Consider the following 22,568-nt stretch of genomic DNA (forward strand, 5'->3'; position numbering starts at 1 on the left):
GAACAGAAAGCTGTATCGCGAGCATTTCGTGTTGCTCTACAATTTTCTCATTGACACATTGATAATTAGGAGACTACTTTCCGAGTTGGATAATTCATTACAATTACCAAATTAAATCTCAGTAACGAAAAAGTTACTGGTGGCTACTCCACTTTACTGGAAACAATATGCACTAGGTTTTCTTCGAGTAACACAATTGCTCTTTCTTTAAATTTTGGTCCATGATAGTTGGGACACCCTGTATGTGTAGATATATATATATACATAGATGAATGAGAAAAAAGGAAACCGAGGGGCCCGATTTTTATTAATCCTATCATAAGAAGCCAACAAACAAAGACACCAAGGTCCTTGGTGCCTTCATTCGTTTGCTTCTTATATATATATATATATATATATATATATATATACATTCTTTTTCGATAAACATGTCTTTGGGACTATGTAGTACCATGGAAAGAGAATTCCTGCCTCTACAACTTGATACTCTATAAACTTCACTATCGACCATCCTCTGTGAGAGGAAGAAAAATTTACTAGACTACACGAAAATTAATGCTTTTCAAGTGGGCAGGAAAGTGTTAAATCATAGTGTAGAGACACATGGAAAATAAAAAAAAAAACAAGAGATATGCATTTCCATGTTCTCATTTTTCTGTCTGCCCATGAGTCCCTAGGCAACAATTTCATATATGCTGCTCTACAAACAGGCAAGCTCAGTTGTCAACAATTAAGGCTTTATTTATAGTCCATTCATCCATTCATTTATTAACATAAATGTTAAAATTATACATGACTATCACACTTAAGCTATTATATAAGTTGACCAGAACTCCACATAATGAAATGCGGTAAAAACATGATGTAATGATGTAATGCTTTAACATCAAGGCCAGGCCAGTGTGGAACAATTATTAAGTGTACAATACAGTGCACTCAAAGAAAACACCCAGCTGGTGATAAGGCCAATATAACTGAAATGTTCCTAGGAACAAAGATGGCCAATGGTATGCATTAGTCTGACGTCTATACAATAAAAAACCGCCTGCATGTCTTCGTGCTTTAATTCAGTTGTAATCTGCTGCCGAATACCAACTGGGTGTTCCCTTTGAAAATGCACTGTTCTGTACATGACAAAATACACCAGAGCAGAGTTGCATGCAGGCTACAAACATTGTGACTCTTTGATACACACACAGTTTCTGCTTTTATGTGCACTCACAGCTTATGCAGAAAGAGCTAAAAATGCTTTCAAGGCACCTTCATAAATAAGGCCCCAATTACTACCAAAACTTTATCCCTGTTCTTCTGAACCGAAATTAAAATTGTGCGGAACTTGATGCACATCAAGGCAGCTCTGTGTAAATTCTAAGTCTGGTCCTTTACAATAATATCACGACACACCTTATGTTGTAAAACCACACAGAACAATTTGAAAGCTGTGACAACCCAGCACGAGTACAGGCACTAAAAAAAAAAAAATTACATTTCAATCTTACAACAGCACCAGTATAACAATTTTTTTTAGACCAGGGATTTGTTCACATTGCTTCATGTGTCTCAAAACACATCAATAAGGTGAAACACCTTACGCAACATACAAAAGTGCAACATACGGAAGCTGCATCTTGGATGGACTGTACAGCTACACAACATGATGACCTGACATGTTATGCGTGGTATAAAAGCATGCACTAATGTCGGATATGGGCAGCACACTAATGTTGGATACGGGCAGCAAATCCGAAGCGACGGCCAACAAGCGCGTCAGGATTCCAGCAGGGGATGTAGGTGGTACTCTTGTTTATGAATATCATGTTCACGTTCGCTGCATAGGGAAGATCCGGAAGGAGCTGCAAGTAGAAAATTGAGTTCCATCTGAAACCTGCGAGGCTCTACCGGCAGGACAATTTAAATTTAGCACATGCTTTCCGGCTTGCTGTAGACCCGACCCCATCCCTCAACAGCACACAACCCATTATAACACCTTTGTGACTACCATATGTTGAAGTTTCTTCACAGAGACATGTCTTCACAGAGACATTATGGGTTAGACACGTAAGTGAAAACAGGACCTGCCCTGTTTGCACTGCCCCGATTCACTCCCATGTCCTAACACACCCTGTCTTCATAGTTCTTCTCAAAGAAAAAAAAAAAGCTTCAATATAAAAGCATGAATCAACATCTTGCTACCTTCAGCACCATTGCATCTGCAACAGCATTACCTTACAACATGAAAAGATGCTGTGAGAGCTAGGCTGAGAAACTTTCATGGGCAGCGGAGCTTGCTTTGCCCCACAAAAAAAAATTAAGCAGAGTGATGCCATGACAACGGACTCCAGCATCCTCTTATGTCTGCACAAGGGCCGGCAGAGGAAAGCATCCATGTCAAAGACCCTGCACTTCTTTCCAGTAAACACTCGAACCTCCTTATAACAAAGTTGAAAGGGCAGCAACAATTATTTATTTATATCCATTACAGCCCTTTGCTGAAATAAATACTCAATGGTGTGCACAACTTTAAACACACAAAGAAGAAAACAGCCTCGCAGCCCACCGAACCGCTATGCAGCCATGTATGCGATAAAATACTGATAAAACAACAGCTAAAGAATCTTCACGTGATCTCTTAGCACATGACGTCCCAGCCACTACGATAGCTGCACTTCTGCTTCAATATGATGGCATTTTGCATCCGCTTTCCACTTGGCTTGTTCATATAGTTGTCAGACCAGCAAAAGAGTGACATGAGCAAAGAGAACATCAAGCATGCTATGACATGAACACAGCCTGTCGTCGTCGAGAAGCACGTGGCACACAACATGGAATGCTCACTACGCAGCTGAACCACCAGTCTCATGTGGCCTTGCTGTGAGAGCGAGGAGGCAATGTACTAGCCAGTGCAGCGCAGGTAATAGAGAGAAAGAAGTGGATGCACTGGCACTTCACACAGCCACGCATAGCTGGGGCTCACTATCACCATCGTACTTCTCACTCTCATGATGTGCTGTGCAGGCTGGCAGCTAGGTGTGGCCTCCGAGCTTGTGCTGGTGCAATCTTGGAGCCCATGCCTTGTTTTGCCAGACTGAGCTACACATCGCGGTGATAGAGAGAAGTTCAATGCCGATGGTGAGACGCTGCTTGAGCACGGCTATGAGGAAGATCAGTGCTGCTCGGCAACACATCCAACACAGGAATGTTGAACTGCTGTGCTGAACGAGTTCCACACCCCACAGAAAGCGATAAACTACTCGGTGCACAACGGTCGGGTGTTCTTTCATTTTGGAGATGAATCGAGTCAGTTATTTCCCTTTGCAGGACAATTTCGCTTTGTTAAAACAAGGTCTTAAATACATGGATCTATATGGGGGATTTCAACAAGAACTGCATTAACATGGTTTATCCACTATTTCGTTATAACAAGGTTCAAGTGCATATCCTCGGCCTATATTTTCAATATAAAACTTAGCATCGTGCAACTATTCTAAGACATATTCTAAGACAACAACTGACGGAGGTTTCCACATGTCCATACCTTTGGAGTGAGCAAGAAGTACTGGGCCGAGTTCTGTCGTGCAGTGTTCATTATCATTTCAAAGACTCTGCGCTCGTTTTCCGAATCCATTCCCTGGAAAAACAGACAAGGGGAAGAGGGCAAAGGATTACATTAAACACATGACAGGTTTGCTTGGTGGAGTGTGAACAAGAACAGTTTCTTTCTGAGGGTTCAAAACAAATGCATGCAGAAGAAATAACTTTCAGCTTTAAACATCCCAGCTGTATGCGGCAGTGCCTGGTGATGTTTTTCCCTGCTGCTGAATTTGAATAGGCCTAGACCTGCCCTAATAAGTTGCTACTTTGGTCAAATTGCTACTTTAATTTACCTGGCCACTGCCGCAAGTTTCATCATGAATGCGCACCACTGCCTTTATCTTGACGTCAGCATTGCTCCAAAAAATCATATCTAATGAAATTTGTTGGACTCCCCAGGGACTCCGAAAACGTCCGAAAAAGCAAATGCATACCTTTTTTACTGACCTCAAGGACTCAAATTGGCACAGCCATTCGCGAAATAGCTCTGAAGGCCTGCCAGTACACTTATTATGCATCTCGAAACTCTACTGTGAGAGGAGATTGCGGGTGCATGCGTGCACAATTATACCTCAATACATATATAATAAAGTTGGCAAAAATTGCCATCTGCTTCGTTACATAAAAATTGCATAGTAATGAAACTCAACTTTTTATGCAAATAAGTAGTCGTCAATGAATTTTTATTACATGGATGGGGCCGCAAAATATTCGAAATTATCGGGCAATCGGAAAAAGCAATTTTGAATGAGAAAGAAATTTGTTCTGTTGAATTTGAGAGTCAGCGACAAACGACACGGTTTCATGCCGTGTCGATGATATCTTCACATCGGCAGAACGTAGTAAAGCCAGCGACGCTTTCGCATCCACTCTGTCCCCGCGGCTGTTAGTGCTGCCCGCAGTGGGACGACGCCATCATGAAAAGTGCTGGCAGTGGAGAGTGAATGCTCCATCAGCCTTTCGCTTCAAGACGTCTCTGAAATGTGAGATTACTAACTTTCAGTACTGAATGCACAGGAAGACAGTGGACATGATGCCATGCCATCTTTGCACGCCCACTCTTCGTACATGTGGCAGACTACCTCTAAACAGGGTGCGCTGACAGCCATGCACGATACTGGCTGCACTAGGAAAAGAGAGGCGTGCCAACTAGCCCCCCACCCCACCCCTCACGTGCTTTATCGTGTTACCCGGAGCTCACTCCCCGCCCCCCTTTCGCTTTGCTTGCCTAGGAAGACAGCTCTTATCAAGCTACCATCCTTCTCAGCTCACCCTCACATGCGTTCCCTCACACCCAAAGCGTACAGAGCGCACGGTGCGATAGAATCTTAACACATTTGGACTTTATACAGAATATGACGCTGCTCCACTTCAGTGGTCGCTCTTGGTCGCGTGGCCCACAATTTGAGAGGAGCGCGTTTGCAAACAGCAGCTTGTAATTCAACCATTTGACCATCTCCGTCCGCATAAGTTTCCATTTAATATCTCGGTACTGCATTGCAGTGGCAGTGAAACTTCGTTATATTGAAATCGTGTATAACCAGACTGTTATATTGAGGTTGTAAATACATGGTGTACTATGGACAAGAAGTTATTAAAAGGTAAATACTTCATTATATTGAGAATTTCGTTATATTGAAGTTAATTATATCAAGGTTTAACTGTATAATTAAGGAATGCATATTACAGTCGAACCTGACTATATCGAACCAATTTACATTTAGTCACTGAACTATTCCTGCACATCGTAAAGTTACAATGAAAATGTATAGCACATAATATGGTTATATTGAACAATAATAGCAGCCACTATCATCGAACTTCAAACAGTGCAAAACTGCCCCAGAAGATGGCATTCCCGCCCAGCAATGCCTGCGTCGCTCTACCACGCGGCGGCCAGCACAGGGAACCTCCCTGGAAAGACTGATTTTGGTTTGCCTCACAGCGCTGGAAAGGTGCCGATTCTACTGCTTTGGTGTGTTGTTTTTGTTTTTGGGTGATGGAGGGTGCAAAGTGGCAGCCATTACTATGGACAAGAGCCGCGAGAGCCCAAATTGTTTATTTATATCCATTACTGCCCTTTGCTGAAATATATGCTCAGTGGTGCACACAACCTTAAACACATAAAGAAAAAGACTGCCTCGCGGCCCACCGAATCGGGCAGCCATGTCTGATGAGATGAAATTCTGATAAAACAACAGCAAAAAAATCTTCCCTGTGATCTCTTAGCACATGAAGCTGGAAATCATCAAGTCAAACGTGACGAGAAAGGAAATCTGACATCGATATAGCATTCTAGGCTGGCATTAGGAAGGAAACGATCATTGTGCCAGTTTCTGCGTTCGCAGTGATGACAGTTAAAAGTCTTCCAATGAGTGCAAAGAAGAAATCGCCAGTTTCGATCAGCATTCCCAGAAGCTGTTAACGGGTCAACGGCCGACAAATTTGTGTTTGCTGAGAAAGGTGCCGTGACCACGAGAGGGCTTTAGAACAAGGTCTTATCTCCGATGTCATGAATCAGGACATGAGTGAAGGTGTGAGGACAACTCGGATCCTGCGGCCGCTGGTGATGTGTGCGCTCACCCCATTTCTGTGCTAACATGGAATCTGGCTGTGGCCTCAGGTGCAGCCCTTCACAGCTACAATGCAGAAAAATGCGTGCCCTTCTAGGCAATAAAAATAACGTTGAAGTAGAAGATTCGGGACTATTTTGCGCAATAGCAAGCAACAATTAATTTCGTCAATAAAGTGCTGTCACAAATGGTATGTGCTTTTATGTAGTCCAATTTTCTAAAAGTACTATATTAAATAACACGATGTATAAATGATTCCCGCTTTTGTGTGAGTTCGATATATGTGGGTTTGACTATGTCCTGCGACAGTGAGCTAAAGGCATAAACATTTGCATGATTTGCATGATCATCACGGCAAAATGCATGAGCATTCTTGTATTCCACTTGATAAAAATTGTGCCCACTGTGGCTGAGAACCAAATGCCCCAGCCACTGAACCATCGCGGCATGTAACAACTAGTGCCAAACCATGCAAGGACAAGTTCACGCGTGTGCACCTGGTTGATCTCATCCACGCAGCGGAAGGGCACACTCGTCAGCTCCTGCAGAGCCATCATGTAGAGCACTGTGGCCACCGACCGCTCCCCGCCACTCTGGTGCGCTGCGGATAGCTCGGCCAAGGCCTCCTGGTCTCTGAACTTCACCCGGATGTTGACACCAAACTGATCATACTGGTGTGCCTGCTCACCTTGGTAGAGGGACACCTGTGCACAAGGAAGGAGACACCCATGGCATTCAACCACAAGAAATGATGCCTACACAAAAAGCACTAATTAAAGTATCACTGCAGGGCCTATGAGCCACCCTTTTTCTCAAATTGTGGATGTGTGAACTACAGGAGGACACCTAAAACTAAAGTGCATCTAGGCTAAGCAATAAACAGAAACGTCAAAAACATGGAAATGCTTAGAAATGTGGATATATTGTGCAGCAGACAGCCTCCGAGTACGCCATCAAGTGGCGGCGGCGTGAACATGCAGGTTGTGAAACGCAAGCGAATCACGTGGGCACGCATCTTGCCTCTATTGACACCTAATAGTTACTCTGCTTATGTGTTGTAAGTCCTGTGCACTTTTATCCCAAGTCTAGCCACAAACTCTAAATAAAGACTGAGACAAGTAATTCTGACTCAATTTTTTTTTCTGCGTTAGATGGTCCAGGATTTCAAAGCTTTAGAAAAATTACAGGCAAACCTCAAAGTGTCTTGACCTATTATGGCAACTTTTCTACAGCCAGTTTTGGTTTTGTTTCCCAGGAGGTGCTTGTGTCGCGATGCAGCAGGTGGTCATGTGAGAGCAAAACAACGCGATGTTTTGCCACTTGCTCTGGATCATTCGTAACAAGTATCACTGTATTATAAAAAAAATCAACATTGGCAGTACGCACATCGCCTGCACATCCCAGGGAACGGAAGAAACGGCCAAAGCCGATGTTTATCCTTTGCAGCAGTTGCTCAATGTTTGGCAGCCAGCGACCCCGAGTGTCCTCCATCTCCGCCTCCAGTTGCAACAGCTGCGACTCGTTTTCGCCCACGTCTGTCTCCAGTTGGCTGATGTCGCGCTTCCGCTGGTGGTACTCTCGCTCAACCTGCATAGGTTTCCCAAGGCAGGCAGATCAGCAAGCGTGAAACATGAGTCTTCTCTGCAGAGCAGCAGAGCACATGACAAAAAAAAAAAAAAAGAATGCACACAAACCACCAACAATGGTTATCAATGTAAGCAAATGGTCACGCGCTTTGAGAAAGCTTTTCGCTTTATTAAAGTGAACTTTCTTTATCTTGGATCTCTAACAAACTAGCTATTTCGTACGGATTGTAACATGCTCGCATAGCAAGACACGCCTCAAGCTTCCCACTAGATATTTACAATGGGTGAAATCTGCCTATAATGTTATAAAGAAATGTGTGAACAACTTTGGGATCGAACCTGCCTTCTAGCACAGCTGCCAAATGCTCTAACCATTGGGTGATGATCTCACACATGCTTTTCTCATGCCAAAGTTGCTCTTTGAAACACCTGGCGTGTGCATCATGTGTCAGTTTCTCGAATTGGTTCTCGTGACAGTTAGCACTTTGAAACGCTTTGTCAGAGTGCATGCACTGCCTTCAGGGTTGGCCTATGAAAAGTGATTAAATACAAAGAAATAAACCTGGTCTGACGGGCCAAGGGAAAGTTATCCCCTTTAAAACCAGCCAGATGTGCCACTGCCTTTTTTACACATGTACAGTCTGCACCAGCTGACCCTATCTTATGCCTGCAAATATCATTTCCCCGGACTACCTAGTCTTCGGCTGTCCTCAACTGCACTCATTCTGTAACTCCAATAGGCTATAGTAATCTGTTAGGCGCAGTAGATGGCAAAAAACAATGCAGAAATGTTTTTAAAAAACGTCACAGGCCTGCGCGGCACATGCAGCACAGTCACAGCGTAAGCTGGTGGAGCGGCTCAAGAGTAGCTCCAATTTCGGCACCACGCACAACAGGGTCTTCGCGGCAAAGTCTCTTCACCTCGTTTTGACGAGAACGATCTGAACTGTCCGCACGGTGTTGACGGCGAGCTGCAGCTTGTAATGCTCTCTGCACAGCAGTCTGCTGAGCTCGATGATTCCTGGTAGTAGCCGCGCACGTAACTATACGACTCGCTCCTTCAACAGCAGTTCATACCTTGCGAGGAGACTCCATAACGTGTACTAAAGAGGTATCCAGAATACGTGGCGCACATCTCACATGCCTTGACCCGTGGCATGGTAGGTTGTTGTTGTTGACGATGATGGTTTATTATAATCTTCAAAACGAGCTGGTGACAAATAGTCACCTAGCCTGCTTCAGTTAACCAGGTCCAGTTACATGCAGCATGCCACTGCTATATGCAACTTACATGTCGGGCACGCTGCGTTTGCAGGCACCTTAACCAGATGGCGTCACCATGCTGGCAGAGGCTCGGGATCGCGTTGATTGCGCGCCTCGTCTGAATCGCATCTCGTCATCTGCGCCTGCAAACGCAGCGTTTGCAGGTGCCTTAACAAGATGGCACCACCATACTGGCGGAGGCTAGGGATCGCATTGATTGCGTGCATCGTCTGTATCGCATCTTGTCGTCTGCGCCTGCGCGCCTGCCTAGGGCGCGTTTATAGGGCATTTTTCCGCTGCCTGATAGCAAGCGCTCGCGTGGCTCAGTGGTAAAGTATCCGACTACCGCGCAGCGGGCCTGGGTTTGATCCCGGCGGGGCCGGGTACTTTTTTTCACATTTCCAGCGATAGCGGTTACGGTCACCGGCATCGGCGGACACCATCGCGAACAAAAATGGCTACTGGAATGAGCCCATAACAGCTCACGCTGTAAAAAGCCTAAACCACAGCCTAGAACCACTGAAGTCAATGACAGATATACTGTGTTCTTCATCATCATCATCATCAGCAGCAGCCTCTTTTTTATGTCCACTGCAGGACGAAGGCCTCCCCCTACAACCTCCCAACTACCCCCCATCTTGTGCTAGCTGATCCTAACTTGTGCCTGCAAATTTCCTAACTTCATCAACCCACCTAGTTTTCTGCCGTCCTCGACAGTGCTTCCACCATTCTCTTGGTGCCCATTCTGTAACTCTAATGGTCCACCGGTCAGTCCAAATGTTCCGAGACAAAAATAAAATAATTATCGTACCTCTGCACGGTGAAAAGAAGAGAGGATCTCACCGAATGGCGGGAACAGTGCAAGCAATTCCTTTATTTTTTCGTTCAGAGGTGGCAGCACTTCCTTGAGTCTACCAGCTTGCCAGCATATGTAGAGCAAGGGCTAAATATGAGTTGTAGCGTAAGAACAACCTGTTTTCTTTAACCCGGGATTGCCCGCTGAGCTACAAAATTGATGATTCCATTTGGAATCACTGGGCCTTAAAGGGTTAACAGCGGAGCTGTATTTAGTCAAGTTTTCGCAATCTGTCCGGTGTCACGCAGGTCACGTGACCAGGAGAGGATGAGAGCTGCGCCGGGAAGGGCAGGTCACGTGACCAGCAGAGGAGGAGAGGCGTGCTGGGGGAGGAGGCGACCAATGAGAAGCCACGCTGGGCACGAGGAGAGGCGATGGGTATAAGAGAAGGTGTTTCTATGCGACGAGCCTTTTCGGATAGCAAACGCACATCGCAGCTTGGGCTGCGATGCGACTATGGGAAGACCACGAGTAGTGCATACACCTGAAGAAGAGGCTGCCTACCGCGAACATCAGCGAAAGTTGGTTCATGAATGGGCTCGTCACTTGCTCTCATTACTGGCGCACCAAAAAGGGGCAGTGCAACTTGCATGCGAAAAAAAGAAAGCACGGCAAAACACAGAGAGAAACCTCACGTGGAAAAAAAAAAAGCACACTGAGAGAACCGCAAATGTAGCAGCACCAATGAGGCAACGTGCAAAGCTGCTGCCGACACCGTCCGCGTTACCCCGCGTTCGCGCCAAACGCACGCGATGTCCGTGACTGCAGTTGATGCCTCTGATGGTGGCTCAGCAGGTTTCGACCAGAGAACTGGACACTCGTCGAGTAGCGTAGGAAGTTGCTGCGTCTTCTCGCCTCGCAACGTTTCAATATAAGTTCCTGTTGTAAATCTGTGTTTACGCAATTGCATCACGTGCAACACATGCCCATGTAATACTCATAACACTTGGTGTATCTAACACAGCTTCGCTGTTCGACTTCTTCACAGAGCGGAAGGGACGGTGATTTTTTTTTTCTCTTAATGTCCATCAGAATATTGGCTATCCCAGTGTGCTCTCTGTGTTCTTACCATGGTGTAAAATATATACTCTTTAGGTGCAGAAACTTTTCCGCTTGCTTGCGAGATGCTATCGACCAGATAAAGTAGCAACGGCGTCCGTCCATCAACCCGGTGATGGACCAGTGGACCGTCACTGTGCGCTGACCTAGTTTATAAGTGGTCCAAGCAGCAGTAGCAACTGCAGCCATTGAAATTCCAACAACGAGGTTCCACCTTTACGATGGTACGAAAGAAATTTGCCATTGTAGAATGCTTATACACATTTCCATATATATATATATAAACATAAGACAGAATAAGAGAGCCCATTGTCATAATCAATAATTGCTTACTGAGACATCCACAGGAAGCATGCAACTCAGCTTCACTTCTTCCGCGTGCAACTTCTTGGCGATCTCCTCGGCCGTAGATGGAAGTGTGTGAAATTCCTGCAAAATAGTATGATTTGATATCAACAACAGGGAGAAACAACTGCTAAGAGGCAGTACTAATGCAGAAATGCAGGATGCTTAAGTGAGGACGCGGCATTGAAGTGGTCAAATTGGTCATAATTTTCTATTCTTCGATTTTTTTTTCACGATCCTCGGACCTTCATTTACCTCGTAGTGAAATATTATAACAAAATACGTAGTAAAAATTGAGAAAACCGCACTTTCCTAGAATGCTGTCATCAAAAATTGCAAAAAAAAATCGGGTTTCGGAAGACACCGTTGCACCACGGCTCGCTCAGCTATCCTTTGACGCAGCGCCGCCATCTTAGCATCATTGTTAAGAGGAGAGATCGGAGCTTAAGTTAGGCGCGCAGCGACGTATTTCTCCACAGAAAAATAAAACTAGCAAATGCGAACGAAAAAGAAGCAAAAGCAGCATCGCAATTGGGCATAGTAGTCACATGGGGCGCAGGGCACGCTCCTATTGGCTGTTGTATAGATATACACCACAGCGCTACATCATGAAAATGCAGTGGCGCTGTCGTCGGAATTTAGTTTCGCATGGCAGGCACTTCGCCGCCGAGCTGCCGGCCGTGTCGCGCCTACTACAGTAGCCGCTGGGTTTCGCGGGTGGTTGTGCGGTTCCATGTGTGAGGTCTTTATTCTATGATCTTACAACGAAGGAAATGCAGTATGGGGAAGTGCCGAGTTGCGTTGAAATATGCAAGAGGCTAAAGTTTTCATAGGTTTCCTGTTGATGAAAACCGTCGTAAGCAATGGGCCGCCGCAGTAAAAAGCGAAAGTTGGATTCTCATACCAGATCATCCATTGCGCACAAAACATTTCATAACCGTTAAGCTTCTCTTTTATTTTGAGTGGCATGCATGAGCCAAACTATGATCTTAATTCGTTATTACCATGTCATTACAATTTCTTGCCGCACTGTGGGAAAACTAGATCACACGTTCACATACGCAGGCAGCACAGTCACAGCTGCGTTAATTGCAGTGTGGATGTCATAAACGCACCTAAATGCATTAATTAAATTTCGAGCGAGAAATAAAATGTACAGGGTTAGTGCAGGGTTGGAGCGATCGGATGCCCGCGGCCTACAGCTCAGACTGCGCGGTCTTGCACAGCCGGGGTCACCGTCGGGACGGTACCTTGCCGGTCCCCTCACCGAGGCGATCGCTTCTGTCGCCGCTCCCGGCGACGTATAAATCACCTACAGCTTGTTTTAACATGGAATAGTTCTTCATAAAAAAAATATTAAAAGCAGCGCCCAGTACTAAATCACTGGCGCAATCGGGAGCAACGATCCGACGGCATTTCTTCTAGCGGACAGAAACGCAAGCACCGGCCGTCTCAGCGAGGCGGCATGGCTGGCTTGCAAGTATACTTTGTTCCGTTTGCTATTCGCACCAATTCATTTAAGCCCACGTTAATCATGTTGCCAAACATAAGCACACTATGACGAGCTGCAGGCCAGATCGCAAGCGCTGTCGGCCGTCAATGCGGCGGTCAGCGAGCTAAGCCTACCGTCTCGTTCGGCCGTATTCCGATGGGGGCGAAATGCAAGAACGTTTTCCTGGGTGCACGTTAAAGAACCTCACGTAGTCAAAATTACACCGGTGCCCCCATTACCGTGTGCTTCATAATGAAATCGTGAAAACCCTCCACCCCCACCCCATTAAAAAAGAAACGCCATTCTCGCGTGCAAGCGGGGGTGGCGAACATGAGGAGCCTACGCGACGTCGGTCGCTATAGGGCCTAAAATATATCTACGGTGCCTACCGCTGTTTACAAACATGGTGTAGGTCTATATTTGAATTGCTGACAAACCTCTCTCATGCGGATTTTCGCAACAGCGAGATGCGCATTCCGATCAATGAGATTGACGATCGTAGCAGCCTAACACACGTGTTCTGTGATGAGCCCCAAATGTAGCAATTTCCGAACGGCTTACGCAGACGAAAGACCACGAAAGGTGTGGAAGAGAGGGAGAAAACTACTTGTAGAAGCGGATGCCGCCGACCTTGTTGATGCTTAGATTTTTCGCTCACTTGAGCCAGTTTATTAAACTGCGAGAATAAGTATACACAGTAACAATAGGAAGAAAGGAGGAAACACCCTTCTTGATTGATGTCAGCTATTGGTCAATAGCAGTCGCATATGGGAATCCGCTATACAATAAAGCCTCGTTACAAGAGACACTCAAGGGACCCACCAAACATGTCTCTTGTAACCAAAAATTCTAAAAACACCAAGTAGTCAGACTAGATCACTTTATTATACATCAGCATCACAGTGTGTTTGAACACATCTACAGGAAATTGCTCAGGATGGCTTAAAGAAGTCATTCATAGTAGTTTGTTTTTTAATGACTGCAGATTAATCGTATTAGCTTCCTTCCCAACTTATGGAGGTTCATTTGGTTCACTTCACTTTGCAAGCCTTCTTGTTGCTCACAATACCTTTGAAGTGCTTTTAGATGTTCGTCAGACTCAACTGCCACCACTTTCTGCCCTGCAATGTCCTCGTCGTTGTCCTCCTCCTCTGGTTCATCTTCTAGGGCACGTGCACCATTTATTTGTGCGAGGATTGCATGATCTGCAAGCTCTTCGGAGCATACGAGGCCCACATCTGCAGACACAAACTCCTCATAAGATTCTGGAACGTCTAATGGTCTCTTGGATGCAGGCCCAAGCTTTTATCTTCAGGGCAGTTTTCCACAGGATCTTCCATCCTGGGTAGGATGGAAGATCAGTGTCTGGGTTGTGTCTCTTCTAAATAGTGAAGAACTTACTCTAGGGACCTAAAAAGTTGTCTTTAGTAACAGAGTCTCTCTTGTAATCATGTCTCCTGTATGCGATGTTGTTAACATGGCGAACATAGGAAAACCAACCAAACCATTTTCAAATGTCTCTTATAACCAAGTGTCTCTTGCAACTAGATTTTACTGTACCACGAAATAAAGCGTCCAGAAAAGAGTGAGGAGCAGGCTTGTGTTGAGAAGAGAGCATTTGAGAGAAATGTGACTTCGCACTCGGCTTGCGACATTCATGCGCCGTGCACAACTGCAAAATTTGGCTGAGATGTTCGCAGCAGCGTACGCTATCCGCGGACTGTATTTTTTCACCACGCCCGAGGGGTGGGTCAGGAATCTTAAAGGTCGCCATCCATCACTTTTTCTAGACTTATTATTCCATTTGTTTTGTTCCTTTAAGGGTGGAATATCAACTTGCACTTTCTGTGTAATCTGTAGTTTTTTTTTTTTCTATCCTTTAATAAATATAACTTTTCCTTTGTGGGACTCCTCATGTCCCAAGGTATGGGAAGCGTTGCGTCGGGTGGGTGGACACATGCCAGCAGGTTTGAGAGAGGACGGAGACATTCCTCACATAAAGTGCATTCGATGCTCGTTACACTTTGTGAACTAGTTCATGTCAGTTCAGTTCCAGTTCCTGCCCATGCTACCTGCGTGAACCCTGCACTGCCTTTTTTGACGAGTACAGAAAAAGCTGATAACTCATCTTGCATGAAGCCTGCACAGTGTGAAATGAATGGCCAAGTACAGATGCCTCCATGCTGAACTGCTGAAACGAACGCCTCTTGAATTATCTTAGGAAGTGCGGGTGAATCGGATGGACCAGCACGCTTAAACAGGAAGTTCAAGCATCATCATCAGCCCCATCGCCCGAGCCTCTTTGGTCTCCAGCGTTTTGCTGCAGCAGACACCTTGGCCACATGTACTCCAGATGTTAAGTAGTGGGAAACCTCTCTTTACCTAGAGTATTCTCTTCTGAGGAAGTTCCCAGTGATATTATCTACACCTAGCTGGTCTGCTCGTTCAATTAGTTGCAAATGTAATAAATGCTTTTTGAGTGTACAAGTGGTTGCTATCAAGTGGACTTGGGGCAACCAAGTTGCGCAGAGTGCCAAGGCGTAGCGTCGTTGGCACCTGTGATATCCTACACTCTACACCCTACACCGATATCCTACACTGCTGCTTGGCAACAAATGGATAGAGTCACAGGTGGTTGCATAACATAGATATGGTGGCTGTAGCCAGCAGCCCACATGCGACGTACCTTGGCCACATCTGGTGGGATGGTGAGCGTGCTGGATGGGCACTTGGTGGCTTCCTGTGCTTCATGCAGCTTCTTCTGGGCTTCCCGCTTCAGTTGCACCAGCTTCTCCCGCATGCTCTTCACCCCACTCTGTGTCATGGCCAATCAAGAACAAACACGCGAAGTGCTAAGCCTACAGATGTATGTAAATAGCATTAGTAGATTTGAAAGTTTTAGCTTGACCACAAATTTTACACATTTTACACATAACAGGGTAACTGGAGCATTTGGCGGCAGTAGCAAAATTGGTAGCAACATCTTTTGACACTTTTTTAGCTATTATGTGTTGGAAAATTTTTTTTGTCACATGAGTGCTCACATCAAATGAATATCATAAAAGAACTGCATGTGATCAATTGTGTTGTCAGCAGTTTACACAAGCAGTCAGGTGTAATATACTGGGAATCGCGAAAGGTTTCGAAAAAGTCAGTGTCGCGAAACTCCGAAAAAGCTGGTAGGAACTAAGGGGGGACGTGGCAATGAAAGCATTTTTGTTTTTTATTTATTGGAATAAATTGATGAAATTTGGCATGCAGGTGTGATTTGTTATGCTGGTATCATAACTGAAATCAGTTCTGTGCTATCTATTATAGTTTTCGATTTATAACACTTAATTACACATAAGTTCGCCAAGATTTTCACATGAGCATGTTCACAAAGGCCCATTCTGTGCAATAAAGAGATTGGTTTATTTTTTAAATGCCGAAATGAGCAGCAAATTGCTTTTGCCTATGCATATTGTCTTACTAACGACCTTTGCAAAAAAAATTTATGAGGTGCAGATAAAAATGGACAGCTTCGTTGCACTTATCAATGTTTCAGGATCGGAGTGCAAAAGACAGAATGGTTTGTGAAACCATTCATTCATTGTGAAATGGCACTGGGATGACTGAAAGCAACTGCACAAGAAATGAAATCTGAGAAAACGGAGCTCAAAGCCCGATTTTTTCACAATTTTTGATGACAGCACTCTAGGAAAGTGCTGTATTCTCGATTTCTATTGCGTGTTTTGCTGTAATATTTCACCACGAGGTAAATGAAGGTCCAACGATCGAAAAAAAAAATAATAATAAATCGGATAATCGAAAATTTTGACCAATTTGACTACATCAATTGCCACGTCCCCCCTTAAGCCCGGGAAGTTTGAGATACACTGCCTGGGTGTGTTCTCAGGCTATCACCGACTAGAGGTAGCTTTCATGCTTGCACACCACCTGACATTTCAACCTGGATAGGCCAAAAGCATGTCCTACCAAAATGCTTGGTGTGTGTGCATGTGCGTGTTGTGTGGGTGCGTGTTTTGTTTCTCCTTTTCTCTCTATGAAAAGCATGATTTCCGGTAAGAGTCGCACAGTTAGATTATGCCTTGTCATGACCTGCAGGAATCAACATTCTCTAGGATCTGTTGCCACAACACATCACAGTATTCACTGTAAACTTCTGCTGGTGGGTGGTAACAAAGTGAAGTGATAAAAAGGCAGTCAAGATAATGCACACACTGCTGCTTGTCTCTGTATAGAGCTTTTGCATGGCCTTTGAAAAAGAACATTATTTCTATGCCAGTTGCTAGAACATCGTATCTGCATTCCACTTTGACTTTTTCTTAGAAAGCATTGGAACAGGTTATTGACAATCCAATGATCATGCAACATGTTCATAACTGCCAAGTTCGAAGAAACTAAATCCAAGAGATCTTCCAACCAAGGAGGGGGGGGGGGGGGGGTCAGTCGGCTACACCGACTGATGTCTATATTTTCAAGTACGGACAGGAGAACTTCATTACAATTTTATTTACAGATATACAAATGACCACACTAACATCAATGCCCTCACTTTTGCAAGCATTTCGTTGTTGCTAATTTTGTCTTCAAAAATTCCTTGAAATTTAATTAAATTCTCGGTCTTACGTCCCACAACAACCATCTGATTATGAGGCACGCCCGTAGCGGGGAACTCCGGATTAATTTCGACCAACTGGGGTTTTTTAACGTGTACCCAATAGATGGCACACCGGCATTTTTGCATTTCGCCCCCAACTAAATGCAGCCGCCACGGCCAAGATTTCAACTCGCGAACTTGTGCTTAGCAGCGCAATGCCAAAGCCACTAAGCAACCACGGCGGGTGTTCGAAAATTCTTCAGATAATATTTGATTGTAAGAAATTTCATTTCTTTCACATTTTGCAAGGATGACGTTTCCCAGCATCTTAGATGAGCGACACGTGAATGAGCAGCACTGCGTCCTCGTATTTTTGCCGATGTTAAATTGCCGCTCACACTCTGCATTGCTCTGTGGTATCAACAAAATACCCAACGCCACTTCGGCTGAGCACTACATTAAAATACTTAAGACACTTTTTGCGCTGGCGCTCCTTGCTTTTAAAGCCATGACTGACCGTAGGCCTACGCAATGCCAGAGCATGGACAACGATGAAGAATCTAGTGTTGCAAGTGGTGGAACGCAACAACCCTGTCAGAGTAAGGAGCGGCTCTGTTTCCCTACTAATTTCTCACCAATTTCTTGCACGATGAACTTCCAATTGGATTGGATTCTTTTTGCCAATGTGGCCTGACAAAGCATTGGACGCAGATAGAAACAGGACACAGCTGCAATTTACAGGATATTTTCCTGTCAACCATACAACCGGAAGAAACAGTCAAAATCCGGGAGTCTCCCGGGTAATCCGGGAGACTTGGCAGGTATGCATGTTCATGCAACCATACTGCACTATAAAAATGTAGCTTCAGCACAGGGTAAAAACATTTCTCCCGGCTCTTCACAGTGGATTTGTATGACAAAATCAATTGTCAATTCAGTCTGCAGACTGGGTGCCACGAGACCGAGAGCACCGAATCAAGTCATATTTAACGCATTGCAGGCCATGTGCTCAGGCTAGTGATTTCAGGCTACTATTCAGTGCCACTTAGCCACATAACATTCTATCTGTGGAATAAATAGACAATTCTGTCCATATATCGCATGAATCCAGCTACTAATATGAATGCCTTAGCACACCTCTATAATGTTTGCTGCAGTGCATGGACTTAATGTAAGGGCGTACAGAAACAGCTAAAGAAATGGCGAGTCTGCTTTATACCATACCTCCACATTGTGGTACTCATTCTGGGCCACCCTGAGCTTTTCCTCGGCCTTCTTCCTGTCATCCAGAGCCTTCACCATGTCCAGGCGGTGCTCAGCAAACAGACGGTGCTTCTTGTAGCAGGCCTGAAAAAGTGGGCAGCCATAGTTGCTATGTTATGGACAGTCTGTAGTGCAGGACTTTCGTAAAGTTAGGTACTACAGGCAGCCTGAAAATTAAATTAAATTCTGGGATTTCACGTGCCAAAAACCGCGATATGATCAAAAGGCATGCCATACTGGGGGACTCGGGATAAATTTTGACCACCTGGGGTTCTTTAACATGCACCCACTACACGTTACACGGGAGTTTTTGCACGTTGCCGCCATTGAAATGTGGACTCCGCGGCCGGGATCCAATCCCACACCCTTGGACTTGGCAGCGCGACGCCAAAGCCACTACGCCACCACAGTGGTTCACAGGCAGCTCGAAGGTACAGCCACACTAGTGGAAACTAAATGGTAACACTGTAACGTTATAAGGAACAAATGCAGAACAACTAAGTGAGCATTCATTACAGTTGAGCCTCAATACAGTAGACTTCAATTCTTTCAACCCTGGTTAACTCGATCACGACCAAAGGTCTCGGCCGGTGCCCATGTATTTCTATGGGTCGAATCTTTTGTTATTTTTATCCTATAATTGGCCTTCACTGGATAATTCGAACCTGACCAGTCAGCATTCATGCACCCGACCCCTATGGTGACTCTAATAGCGACCTCTTTAGTGTCCTAGACCGAAACGGCTATTGGAATGAGCCCATAACAGCTTACGCGGTAAAATGTAGGTCTAACACACTGTGGTGATCAATGTAAGTGAATATTTCGCATCTATTCCACCACTGCAGCTTGCTAACATACCAGCAGGTGTCGCTCAATTCGGAACACTGAACGAACCGAACAGCAAACGCCGCACAACATCGACGGAACTGCTGTCCACACAGTCCGATCAATACAGCATCAAAACCAGTCTGACGGCGCAAAAAAAGCTTTGCTTTAGCATTGCATAGAAGTGAGGTGACAATCTCAATTATGGCAACTCTGTCCATGGGCACATTTTCTGTATTGCGACATTGTGTGTGCATCATGTACAAAAAATCTAGCAAGATCCGGGGTGATGTCAGAAATTGCAGTAGTCATTATGCATCGGTTCAAAAGAAGTCATAGACAGTAGACTTCCATTAATTCAACCCTGACGTGACTGACGAAATTGGTATATTATCCGGCTGGTCGAATTAAACGAAACAGAAAAATTGTCAAAACACACCACTGATACATTCGGCAGTATTTTCTCGATTCTAATTGTACATCAGGTATAAAAAACAAAACTTTGCTCTGAACACAACTTTGTTGTAAGGAAGTGCTCCTGGATCAACAAACAGGAGCACTGCGCATGTTAAGAACGCACCTCTAGCTTTTTGACATAGTTCTTCGCTTCTTCGACTCTGCAGGCACAGATTTTTCGCTGCTCAATGGCAGCCTTCTGACGCTCCGTGTCCAGGTTGATGGCTTCTCTTTGGAGTCGCTAAAGGAGAAATGCACAGCACATGATCTAAGCCGAAACTGCATGCAACGAGACACGCAATATTACAACAGTGCATGATGCAAAGCATGAAATTAATGCACAATCATGCAGCTAACAGCCCACCCAGCAAATTGCAAGTTTTCAAGACTTGATGAGCAGAGTTCCAAGGCTTCCCCTGGAGAATGATGCAACAACAAACACCTTCCGTAAAATTTACTCTGCATTCAGAACAAATAAAAAGCGAGGTTGACAAAAAAAAAACCACCGTGATAAAATATACTTTCTTGTGACAGACATCTTCACACAGTGTGACAGCTGCAATGTCATGAGTAATGAAATGTAATCATGCATGTTTGTATTGTCTTCCGTCATGAGCCACATAGGACCACAGAACTAAATGCCTTTAGACTAGTTTAATACAGTAAAAGCTCGATGATACGATCACGGCTAATACGAATTTCCGGATGATATAAATTTTTCTGTGGTCCCGGCCGAGCCCCATTACTTTGCAACGTGCTAGAGAACGGTTGTTACGAATCGATTTTCAGCCTGCGTCGGTTGATACGAATAAACGCCGCCCCACCGAGGGCCGCGAAAGAGAACAGCGCGCAGTCACGCGCTTTCTCTCCTTCTCTTTTGGTGCGGAGGCGCGGCGCCGGACAGCGCGGACTCCGCGACTAGGCGCGAAGAGTTTGAAGCGATGGCGCTTCAAGAAATAAATGCTTTTTACGTACATGTGCCTGAGTGAGTTCACCTCTGACTCTTCAATTTAGCTACAGTCGAATCTCGTTAATTCGAACACTCTTACTTCGAACATAGCGCGTACCGACAATGCTCTTAGCAGCGCGCCAAATCACGCGGCGGCGCCTCCGACCGGCATTGCTCCGACACCGCCATAGAGCAAAAGCTCAGGAGAGACCCCTCAATGCCACGCGCGATGGAACGGCGGAAAAAAAAAAAAAAAAAAAGAACCCGCGGCGGAAATTTCCCCCTTTCTCAAATTGCAAGGTCGCAGTTTCTGCATCGCGCCGGAACAAGCATGTACGTGCCGACTAGAGTGTTCTAGACAACCGTATTCTAGCACACACTAGTGCCGACGTCTCAGCCACGTGGATAAAGTGGCAGTGAACCCTTCTCCTCTATTTTCTAGTCACATGTTGACCTTGCACGCTGCGGCAGCAGCGCAGAGGGAAGCAGCGGCGAAGGCACAGTCGGGCCAACGAAACTGCCACGCCCGCAAACGCTCGCTTCCCGATAACGGCAGAAAACGAAACTTCAGGGGGCGGCTAAAATAAGCTGGCGCCAGCACGGCGGCGGGCGCGCACGGAGTCGAAGGTGAGAGAGCTACGAGGGAGTTGAGAGGGAGGGCGAGGGGAGCCACCAAAGCGGCGGAGTTGACGCGGCCATATCCGCTTCCCTGCCGCCCTCCTCCCTCACCTTCGACGGTCTCCGCGCGCATCCGTGTGCCGGCGCCGCCCGCTCGCTCCCTGAAGCTTCGTTTTCCGTCGTTATCGGGAAGCGACCGTTAGCCGGCGTGGGCAGTTTCGTGGCCCGCGCTTGCTATGCGCTTGCGCGCCGCGATATTTCACGACTCGCACCGTTCGTGCATTGTGCTATGGTGCACGAATACTTCAAAAATATGTCCTTTTAATTCGAACAAATTTTCGGGCCCCTTCGAGTTCGAATTATCGAGATTCGACAGTAGTTTTAATTGTGTTTCGATGATACGAATTTCGGCTAATACGAATATTTTTCGTGACCCCATGAGATTCGTATCATCGAGCTTTTACTGTACAAGAGCGCAGTTAGGTATTACGTACTGTCCTTCAAGGACCTGCTCTGAAATAACAGGACTGTGATCTCAACAGAGGAGCATACATTGTCACAAGGGCAAGCCGAGCTATACTTTAACTTGCAACTGAGCAAACTGCGAGCTTCCCAGGTAAAACATTGCGGCTCTTTTACTTTAATGTGTGAAAGGCACATTTTGGCTGCAAAGCATACTTAAGCAGAAAGCTCTGAATTCTGACCATCTGGGGCACACAGATTTCAAAACAAGGAATTCTTTAGCAGTCTGACCCTCATTAAACTACATTTGCCACAACCCAGAATTCACTGCGTCTCTTTCTCTGTACACGATACCATGCACAGCCTGTGCACTATACTCGGAACATGGGTAAGTCTTACTACAACTACCCTTATTTAAAGTACGAAGCAAAACTGTTCAAAGGAGTGATTTTGGTAAAAAGTAACACAGAGTAAAAATGCTCTTGCACATATTTAATGCTATCGTCGGATAAGTGAATCTGCATGAGCTAGATTTTAAGAAAATGTATAAAACCACTAGATAGCAGTGGAAAGGTACTTAAACAGTCACCATTTGTAAAGTTAGGAAAAGGCAATGTGTTTAAATAA

At 45.3% G+C, this 22,568-nt stretch overlaps 1 protein-coding gene across 1 annotated transcript in view; it reads right to left on the reverse strand.

Moving 5' to 3' along the window:
- Positions 1 to 716: 716 nt before the first annotated feature.
- LOC119446126 (structural maintenance of chromosomes protein 5-like) overlaps positions 717 to 22,568 on the reverse strand; it is a 69,409-nt gene continuing 47,557 nt past the window's right edge. The window contains exons 18-25 of the mRNA XM_037710480.2: positions 20,037 to 20,153; positions 18,593 to 18,715; positions 15,452 to 15,580; positions 11,262 to 11,357; positions 7,551 to 7,751; positions 6,662 to 6,868; positions 3,536 to 3,628; positions 717 to 1,853 (exon numbers count right to left, since the gene is read on the reverse strand). Coding sequence (XP_037566408.1) covers positions 1,719 to 1,853; positions 3,536 to 3,628; positions 6,662 to 6,868; positions 7,551 to 7,751; positions 11,262 to 11,357; positions 15,452 to 15,580; positions 18,593 to 18,715; positions 20,037 to 20,153 — 1,101 coding nt within the window. The 3' untranslated portion in view covers positions 717 to 1,718. The remainder of the gene's footprint in view (positions 1,854 to 3,535; positions 3,629 to 6,661; positions 6,869 to 7,550; positions 7,752 to 11,261; positions 11,358 to 15,451; positions 15,581 to 18,592; positions 18,716 to 20,036; positions 20,154 to 22,568) is intronic.

Source organism: Dermacentor silvarum, chromosome 3 (assembly GCF_013339745.2).
Source record: "Dermacentor silvarum isolate Dsil-2018 chromosome 3, BIME_Dsil_1.4, whole genome shotgun sequence".
Taxonomy (NCBI): domain Eukaryota; kingdom Metazoa; phylum Arthropoda; class Arachnida; order Ixodida; family Ixodidae; genus Dermacentor; species Dermacentor silvarum.